The 10467-nt window shown below is 28.0% G+C and overlaps 2 protein-coding genes across 2 annotated transcripts; both read right to left on the bottom strand.

Annotated features, from left to right (window-relative positions):
- Positions 1 to 7915: 7915 nt before the first annotated feature.
- On the bottom strand, positions 7916 to 8545 carry LOC136082633 (piggyBac transposable element-derived protein 4-like). The gene has a single exon (XM_065802047.1). It carries the CDS (start codon positions 8543 to 8545, stop codon positions 7916 to 7918), a length of 630 nt encoding a protein of 209 aa, XP_065658119.1.
- A 6-nt stretch (positions 8546 to 8551) lies between these two features.
- LOC136082632 (piggyBac transposable element-derived protein 4-like) lies at positions 8552 to 9307 on the bottom strand. The gene has a single exon (XM_065802046.1). It carries the CDS (start codon positions 9305 to 9307, stop codon positions 8552 to 8554), a length of 756 nt encoding a protein of 251 aa, XP_065658118.1.
- Positions 9308 to 10467: the final 1160 nt, after the last annotated feature.

The raw sequence follows: 10467 nt of genomic DNA, 5'->3' as shown, positions 1-10467 counted from the left end.
AAAATAAAATCTTAAAATCTAAAAATCTTAAAAAGATTTTAATTTATTACCATCGTTAATAAGTTTTTGTTTGAGATTTTGTTTGAGATTTTGTTTGAACAGAGAAAGAGAAGAAAAATATTTCAGCTCCTTTTATCAATAAAAGGTTCTATAATTTAGGACCTCTGGTGGCAATAAAACATTTTGTTACTAAATAGTTGCTCATAATTGTAATTTGAAAACTGTGTAGGGTACACGTTAATAATTTTTTTGAAAAGTGTACTAAATATTACAGGATTTGTTTAAAAACATGATAAAGGTTTAACCAAAAAACAGTGAGTATATGATGACATTTAAATAGTTCTTTCGAATATGTGAATCGATCTGCTCTTGAAATAATTCTGACACCATGTTTTTGTCTACTAAGCAAACTTTACATTTTACTTACAATAGAGTAGCACAATGCAATATTTGCATAGTTTATATATTATGTATGAGAGAGCAATATAACATTTTTAATCAGTTTTAGTTTAATAATTGTTTAGCTTTGCATAGTATGTCAATATTTTGACAAATTTAAACTTCTATCTTTTTTATGTATTTTTTCCATGTCAAGTTTTCGTCAAGTATCATTCCGAAAAACTTTAACTTTTTTTTTTCTTTTTATGTCATATAAATTTATAAAAGTCGTAAACTATAACATAAATACAAATAGCAGGGACAAGAAGAAGACATATTTGTTTTTATCACCAAGCCCTTTAGTCTATACCGTAAATATAAAACAACAAATATTAAAAAACGTAGCACTATATAATATAAAACGTTTTTCTTAAGACTTAACAAAATACAAACCATTGGTCCTAATGCCCTACTTTAACTTTTTGCATTTGTATTGATTAAGAAAAATTTGAAGAAAAGAAAAAAAAAAGAATAATTACAAAGAAACTATATTACCAAAAAACATATAAACAAAACGCAATACTGAGGCTTTCTTTTTACATCAGCATATGCATTGTAGTATGTAAATAATGCGTGTAAAACCATAGTTTTTCATATAAGTTTTTAAAAAAAAAAGAAAGAAGAATTTAAACAACAAGAAGTGGCAAAATCCTTTTCAAAGATTGTCAAGCCGATAATGACAAACAAGTAATTGTTGGGTAAGTTTAACAGTAGCAATCATCAAAACTTTAGAAAAAGCTGAGCTCTACGTCGTTTATCATTTTTTTTTCTTTAATTTGTTCTTAAACTCATTAAGCGTAGCAATTGTTTTTTTTTTTTTTTTTTAGGTGCTCCAAGAAGTCCTAACGGACTTGTCACAGAGCACCGCGGAAGTGCATTTAACCAGGAAGTTCACGCCTCTTTCCTTAGCGTGACGCTAAAATATGTCCAAAGCTCGTTTTGAACCTGGATCTCCTGCTTATAAAGCAAGCGCTGTAACCACTGCACCACGGCCGCACGCCGTTTTATGTTCGTTAGTTATTATTTTATTCCATATTTTAACCCTCAAGTAGAAATTAAAAACTCAGTCACCGAAAACAACTTTCAGGTTGAATATAACTGTTATTGAAAATGTGGTTAGATATCTATTCTGATTTATTTTGAACAATGAGTAAAACAATATGGGAGATATATTTTAACTAATTTTGAACATAAATATAAGAATTTGATTGACATTTAATTGATAAACGTTTATTATATTTAAATTAACAAGTAATGCTTGGGAGTGTGTATAGCGGCCCACATTGGAAATGAGTCTGATTGAATGCTTTTACTTATTAAATAGTTCTTTTATCTTATTTTTATTTGTACTGCACCAAGCAATGTTTGAATAAATAAGATGCCAATGAATGAACGAGAAATATAAAAGCTTTCAGCAAGTTGGATTTCAAAAAGGCTAAGCTCTGCATAGCAGGCCTATTTTGATTGTGATTGTGTTTTCGAGATATTGTATGTGATCTCTCCACGTCACGTTTTCATTAAGAAGCACGCCGAGAAATTTTAAAGTGGTTTTTCTTTTTATGCCTATAGTGCAATACAAAGTTTTGGAAGTTTCACAGGAATTTTATATCAGTCATTAAAACGATGGAAAAAAATATATTTCGTTTTGGTTATATTTTGAGATAATTTGTTTGCAATAAACCTTTCAGTAATATTTATTTGCTCTTTGTTTAATGACTTAAACAGAATATTTATATCATTATGTACATAAAGTAGATTTGTGTCATCTGCAAACAAAATTGTATGTAGTTCAATGCAAGCTTTGCTTTTATCATTAATAAAAATGAGAAATAGGAGTGGTCCTAATAAAGATTCCTGAGGAACCTCACATTTTATATTCATATTGGTCGTATTTACTTCATAATAAAAAATGTCTTATTTTCTGTTTGATAAATAGCTTTTAAACCACGCAATATTTATATGTTTAATACCATATTTTTTTAATTTTGTTAATAGAATTAATGATCAACAGAGTCAAAAACCTTACTGAGATCAATAAATACACCTAATGTATGTTTGTTTTTATCAAATGATTTAAAGGCATCATAAACAAGAAGAACAATAGCTTGATCAGTAGAGTGGCTCTTTTTAAACCCAAATGGGTTACTATAGAGAATATTGTTTACATCTAAAAAGTAATGTAAAGTAAAGTAAATCTTTTTATACATATTATGTTCTAATAGATTTGAAAAGGTTGATGGTATGGATATGTAGTCGGAGAAACTAGTCTCATCTCTTGATTTTTGTATAGGTATTACCCTTGAAACTTTTAGTTTATCGGGAAAGATTCTTTGGTTTGAAGAGAGCGTAAATATATGAAAGCGGAATTTTTAAATAAGGCATTGATTTAATTACTACATTACCGCTTACATCATCAACTCCATTACCTTTTTTTGGTTGAAGTAAGTACATGGCATCAAGCAGCTCTGTTTCCGTTAGCATGTTACTGTATATTATGTTATTATTAGAGTTTAGACTTAATTTAAAGCATGTTTTATTTCTTTTTATTTTTGATTAAAAAAAAAAAAACTTGAAAATAAGTGATCCAAAATAATTGTTTATGAGTTTATAAATTTTATAAGTAATCTTTGACTTAATCTTAATGTAAACTTTTATTTTCTGTTGAGATTATTATTATTATTATTATTATTTTTTTTTTTCATATATTCACCTCCTCAAGGCCGAGAAGGCCACTGCAGAGGAGGAGGCTACTTATTAGTGGTTAATAACCCTCTCTCAACTCTATAGCTCCGAAACACGAACCTTAACGAACAAGGCCGCTGCGCGGAGAAACAAGTTGAGCGCGGTACTACCAGGGACGTGGTGGGGATCAAACTCGGAACCTCTCGCTTATGAAGCGAGCGCTTTACCACTACACCACTACCGCATATTTAAAAAATATTTGATAGAAATTTTTTAATATGATATTTTCACTGCCAAATGCTTGATCATTTAATTTTTTTAAATTATTGAAACACAAACAAGCATAGTGCACAAACATTTATTATCTAAATCCCCACAATATGAAAATGTTTTATATAAGTTTATAACTTTATAAATAACTTTATATAATAAAAATATAGTATAGTAGTATATTATATAAGTTTATGAACATTTTATAATAGTTATAAAAACATATTATAATAGTTATAAAAAATATAAAAAATAAGACCAGGTCTTTTATAACTATATCTTATTTGTAAATTTCATTACTTTTACAACTGTATCCTATTTATAAATTTCAAGACCTATATAGCTCTTATGACTTATATAAAGTTAAGAAGTTATAACGTTATTTTAACTGATATTAGTCTTAAAACTTAAATAAATTAAATTTACGTTAACTAAATCAAAGAAACTAACAGACAAGTTTAATATACGCTTACTTAGACTAAATCTAAATGCTTTATATACGTTAATTAGACTAGATTTAAATGACTAAATCTAAATGCTTTATATACGTTAAATAGACTAGATTTAAATGACTAAATCTAAATGCTTTATATACGTTAATTAGACTAGATTTAAATGACTAAATCTAAATGCTTTATATACATTAATTAGACTAGATTTGAATGTAAATTAGACAAAATCTAAACGCTCTATATAGGTATAATAATCCTATAATAGACGTCTAAAATACGTTTGAATATAAACGTTTTATGGACGTTTATTTTAAAAGTTTATCTGGATTTCATTCTAAACGGATAATTGACCAAATCTGAACATTTTGTTGAAACGTTGTTTTGACGTTTAGTAGACGTTTGTGTGTTTACTGGGTTGTTTTTGTTGTATTTAAGCAAATCTAAATTCAGATTACTTACGAAGTAAACGCATTTGCCACATAATTCATCGCTTATATTTAAGCTTTTAATTTGTTTATTATATGCTTTTTTGTTACCAGACGCCGGTCTGTATATGACGTGTACAACTGCGTTCTTGCAAGTTTTGTTTACAACTTCAATTGATAGCAATTAAAAATCATGTGTAACAGCAAAATAATTTTTCCGTAGTTTAAAATCTAAAGAGTTGTGGATAAAAATGCATAATCATCCACCTGTTTTTTCAGAGTGTCTAATTTGATGAAAAACTTTATAATTATTAAGTTAAAAATTCGATTTGTTTTCAATTTCCATATCACGGCACTATGTTTCGGTTAGACGAATAATTTGAAAGTTAATTTTGACACTAAATAAAAATTGTTTTAATCTCTCAAAATTTTTTTTGGAGGCTTCTAATATTAAGGTGTAGGATCGATAATGCATTTGAACTTATTTCAGCAGTAATACTTGAGGTATCTGAACTATAGTAATAAGGGTTTATATTTAATAATCCCTCCTCGTCATTATGAAATTTAATATCTATATCTGATTGATTTTTTAACGGTATATATTTGTTTATTAAAAAAATTTCAAGAATATTTATGTCAATATTATTAAAAGCGCAATTATCAAAACTATTCCTTATTAATCGATTAGTTTCCATTTTAAAAATATAAATTTAAGATAACAAACACAAATAAATAAAAAATTAATTACTTTTCCTTTTAAATCCACTCACGAACGATTAGTTCATCGTTAGATATTATTGCAAACTTGCCAAGCTCTCGTTCTTTTTTCATTTGCTCTTTTAGATCTTTTCTAATAAGTATTGTATCTGCGCAGTTATCTTCATTAACGTAAACTTTTTTTCTTTTAGTTTTTAGATATTTTTTAAAACAGTAACTTTATCTATATAACTTTGAAGTTTTATAACAACTGTTCTAATCTTTTTCGAGTCTCTAACCCAGTCCAATTAGCCCGACCAATTTTTATATTTTTCAATCCAAGTGAATCCTCGAAGGGATTTTGCACTTTCAATTCAGTCTCATTCCAATTTTGGTTTTCATTTTCTTTTAATCCGTCAATTCTCAAATTATTTCTTCTTGAGCAGTCTTCTATTTCCCTAAGTTTACATTTTATTTTTATGATCTCATAATTATCTTTTATCTTGTTATTAATTTTTTTTGCCTTTTACTTCAGTAGTTCTAACTTATTTGAGATAATATCATCATTTGCGTGAATAAAGTTCTGAATATCACTAAATTCAGTTGCCAACGACATGACGGCTTTATTTGTTAATTCAAGCTCGTTTGTAATGTTAATTTTTTTTTGAGTAATCAATATTATCTTTACCATTCTTATCAAGTTGTTCAGTAATAATTTTCATGTTTGCAGCTGATATTAAAGCAAAAATTTTATCATGCTCTTTTAATAGTTTTCTCGTTTCGTTTAGGATGTCGATTTTTTTCTTTTCAAGCATTTCAGAAAATAATTTATTGATACAATTTATATCCATAACAAGAATTTTAACAACACCATGAAAATAGAATAAAAATGTTTCTAATAATAGTAAAACAACAACAAAAATAACAATTACTTTACTTCCTGACTGTAAAAAAAATTAGTTTTAGAATTACCGAAATGTATGAAAAGTACTAAAACGCTACAATAAGTTAGCGAAAAACAAAACTTGCTTATTTTCTCATGCAAAAATTATTTATAAAAGATTTATACTTTTTAAAATAATTTCTTTATCAATTTTCAGAATCTGGTTAAAAAAAATATCTGGAATTAAACTTTTTATTAGTTTTCATTTCAGTAAAACTACTTTAGTGGGACATATTGGAAGAAACATGTTATTTAAATAATTGACTAAATTATTACTATTTTGTCAGCAATTTGATGATTTTATTTTTAATCTAAAATACTGTTTTCATTATTTGGACAGCATTATTTAGCAAAAAGCTTGATTTGTTTGGTGTACGATATTTTTTGGTTAATTTTAAATTTAGTATTATATACTAGTTTAATAATATTTACTAGTTTTGCGCTACTTTAGTTTTCGAACAACTTCTTAAGTTTTTTTATTTAAGATTGTTTTATGATAAAACACTAAAAAGAAAACTTTAATAAAGTTCTTATTTCTTTTTTTGTGGTGTAAGGGTGTATGGGTGTGTAATTTTTATGAGTATTTAACTTTTTTGAGATTTCATTGTCTGAACATGTTTGAATAATAAAATGCATTCATTTTTTATCACCTTAGAATTAACGAACAAGTTCTACAATTAACGAATAACTACTATTTTTTAAATGTCCCATTTTGACCTACCATTTGAAAAATGTAAAAGTTCTTCTAGTCTAGAGTATTGTTACTATGTTTGTCATAGCTTCTTTTTAAAAACATTTATTTTGTTTTTACGTTTTCTTATATAATGAATTTTAAGAAACTGATAAAAAAACAGTGATAACTATGTTTAGTTTATACGCAACTAGACTTTTGTTTTTTAAGTGTCCCTATATGCCCCGCTCTACCCTATAGGATGACTATTGCTGTCAGTTTATTTGTACTTATTTCATCAATTATCTTCCAAGTATTTTTTGGATCATTTTTATATATTTTATTAATTGCTCGGTATAGTAATAATTCTTTGACTTTTTAATAACCATGTTAAAAATGCGTTTAAAATTTTTGCAGTTAGTTTCATTATTGAAATTTTTTATTTTAAGAAACTTATTATACATTTGATGCTTTTTTTTTTGATGACTTTATAATTCCATGCGTTATCCATGGATTTAATAATGTCTTTTTTTTCCCACATTACATTTGAACCCTCGAAAACAACACTGCTGACAGCGCTCTCAAACAAGAAGCTGTCGAAAATATACGGTTATGTGAAAAATGAATTGCTTTTCTATCGTTAACGAAAAAATATTGAAGTAAATAAAGAACAAGTATAAAACTGCTTGGTTTGGAATAAATAAGTATAGGAATGATCGGTTCGGTAAAGGCCCGTAATTTACTCATCCGGACAGCTTGAATTCACATTTAACCCTTTAAGCGGCACCTTTTTTTTTTAGCCGTACATCCAAATGCGCGGGTTATTTTGAATAAAACTCAACTTTTTACAAATTCAAATTTAATATGAAAATAATGTATAAAAATATCATTTACAACACAGAATTAGTGAGAAAACATGTTATTAATACTAAAAAATATATATTTTAACACTAGTAGTATTTTTTTGAATGATAGAGTTGGAAACATGGTGCAGCACACAACCCTACATCACAAGGGGTGCACTCATAACGAGAATCTTTTCTTTTCCCCTTTTTTCTGCATACAACACACCTCCGTTGAGGTGCAGTTTTACATTCTGTTTCCGGAACATATGATGGAAAATGACGATGCACTAATCGCATTGGATTTCCATCAAGACTTAGTCTCCCACCCTGTCCGGATGTTACTATGTCATAACCATAAAAAGAAACTAAAGCACTAACAAGCTGCATTCTGAATTCTAAAGCCTTTAGTTTACCTCCTAACATTTTGTGAATGACTTGTGCATTAAATATGGAAAGATTAATCAGATGAAAATAAAACTTCTTATACCACTTTTTCACCCTTTTTCGACACAAGCATAGGAGGTGGTCATTTGATCACTAAGATCAACACCACCCATATTGCTGTTGTAAATGTGGATAACATTTGGTACTTCTTTCCTTGCACCTTTACGTAAGACAATTTCTAAAGTATCAGGTATGCAGGTGGTTATCATGTAAACATCACGTTTATCCTTCCAATGCATTACCATGAATTGATATCCTTGCTCGTATGCAACACACCTTTCATTTGATTTCAATTTTGCATTAATAACATCTTTTGGTAGATACTTTCTGTAGCTTCGTAATGTTCCCACAACATCAGTCTTTCTTTGAACAAGATAATCACAAATTTCCAATGAGGTATACCAATTGTCAAGGTATATACACGGTCCAACATCTAACAGTTCTTCAGATAATGACATTACTACATCGGTGGCCTGATATTTGTATTGTTGAGAAGTTTCTGTGCCAGCACCAAGGTATATAATTTGATTCCAGACATATCCTGTTTTCCCACATGCCAATGCAAACGTCTTAATACCGAAGCGTGCACTTTTTGATCGTATCGATTGTTTAAACGACAGCCTTCCCTTCCACAAAAGTAATGATTCATCTATGGATATATCACGTCCTGGTTGTAACATAATTTTTCAGCGGTTAACAATGTACTCCTGAATGTATTTAATTTTTATATCCTTTGTATAACTTTGGTCCACAATACTAGAAATATCTACAAAATGAAGAAATCTCTCTAGCAATAATAATTTGTTTTGCGATAGTATACTTTTAAAGCCTGGTGTTTCAAACAGTTTGCTTTTTGTATAGTACATTCGCAATTTGGGCTTTCGAATAATACCACAGTAGATTATCACTGCAAAATGAAGGCGTATGTCACGAGATGTAAATATAGCTCCACTATTGATAAATTTAAATATACGAGAGCTTCTTTGAAATACTTTACTTCCTGTCATTTGGTTAAAGTATATGTTAGTTTGTTCAGCAATGTACTCACAAAGTTCGTTTGTAATAATATATTCAAATAATTCAAGAGGGTCAGAGTTTTTTATATCTCCTTTGACTTTTTCTTCAGAAATAAAATTAAATCGTCTCATTCCTTCTTTAGGAGGTTCCTTTTGCCAATTTAAATTCTCATAGCAACTAACTTTCTTCTTCTTTAGAGCTGGAACTACTTTTATATTCTTGATATTTTGCTCAATTGATGGAATATTCTTAAAATTATCGTCACTGTAATCACTCAGATATAATTCTTCATCCGTTTCTGATTCGATTAAAAATTCTATTTCACTGTCAGATAAAGATTCTGTCAACGAAGAAAGATCTGAGTCTTCTTCCAAGACAAAATTTACAGCGTCTTGAACAGAAATTGATCGTCGTTTATTTACCATATTTTTTTTTTATTTCTAAACGAAATTTGTGTTTATTAGTTCCGTAGAACATTTGAGAATAGTAAAATCGTGGTTTGAAGGGTGTATGACTAATTTTAAGGTGTTACAAACTCTATAAGTAACACCTTATACCAGTGCGTATTATTACGGCGGTGCTCCTTAACTCCTAAAACGGTCCTCCGTATTATTACGGCGTTTTGTCTTAAATGGTTAAAGCAAAAAAGTTAAACGCTTTATGAATATTTTTGATGCAGTGTTATAAGTTGCAACATGTTTAAGAGGATTTTAATTTTTTGTAAAATATAGAAATGGAGCAAAAAAAATCATTTAAAAAAATCTATTTTTTCAAAATTTAAATAATTTTTTTATTCAAAACTCTTATATTATTAAATTATATGGAATTTTCTGTTTTCAGTTTTTTGATATTGCGCAATCTGTTAATTACATAAAGCTAATTAACTGTTATAAAATATTATTTTTCTTAAGTTTTATTTTTCGCAATAAAAAATTTATGAAAAAAAATCAAAAACACCTTTTTCAATTTGTTTCTCCACCCAGTGTCTTGGTTCGTTAAGGTTCATGTTTTAGAGTTATAGACTTTAGAGATGGTTATAATCTAATTAAGTAGCCTCCTCATCTGTAGTTTTGTTGGCCTTAAAGGTGAATACAATTTAAATGAAAAAAAATGTGTTTTTTATAACATTAATAACTAATGTTATAAAAAACACATTAAGTTTTGTCTTACCTTCTAAATAATACCTTCTAGATTTTTTTAAATAATAAAAAAAAGACAGAAGTGTCAAAAAATTATAAAACGCAAACAACTATCATCATCAACAATATCTCTAAATTTATGATTCAATAATATTTGTGGTATTCCATGTAACTTTTTTTATGTTAATTTTTATTTTTTGTAAAGTTCACAAGACCTACTTGCTGATTGTGAGACTAACTTGAGTTTAGCTGTCTCATCTTGTGATCTCAGAGTTAATGGATATTTTCCTTTAATTTTTTTTAATTTAAGCAAAGACTCTAATAGTCACATGCTTGGCCTGAGCTTTTACATTCGTAAAAATTCACCCATGCTTCAGAAAACTAGGCTTGAATCTATAGACAATTCGTTATGCGTTTTTCTTTAATACTACTTCACTCTTTAACCT

Source organism: Hydra vulgaris, chromosome 07 (assembly GCF_038396675.1).
Source record: "Hydra vulgaris chromosome 07, alternate assembly HydraT2T_AEP".
Lineage (NCBI taxonomy): Eukaryota > Metazoa > Cnidaria > Hydrozoa > Anthoathecata > Hydridae > Hydra > Hydra vulgaris.
Note: the sequence above shows the minus strand (reverse complement) of the source record. Positions and strands in the feature narration are given on the sequence as shown.

Excerpts from the sequence above, each read along its gene's own strand:
- LOC136082633 (XM_065802047.1), bottom strand. The coding sequence starts at position 8,545 with ATGTTACAACCAGGACGTGATATATCCATAGATGAATCATTACTTTTG.
- LOC136082632 (XM_065802046.1), bottom strand. The coding sequence starts at position 9,307 with ATGGTAAATAAACGACGATCAATTTCTGTTCAAGACGCTGTAAATTTT.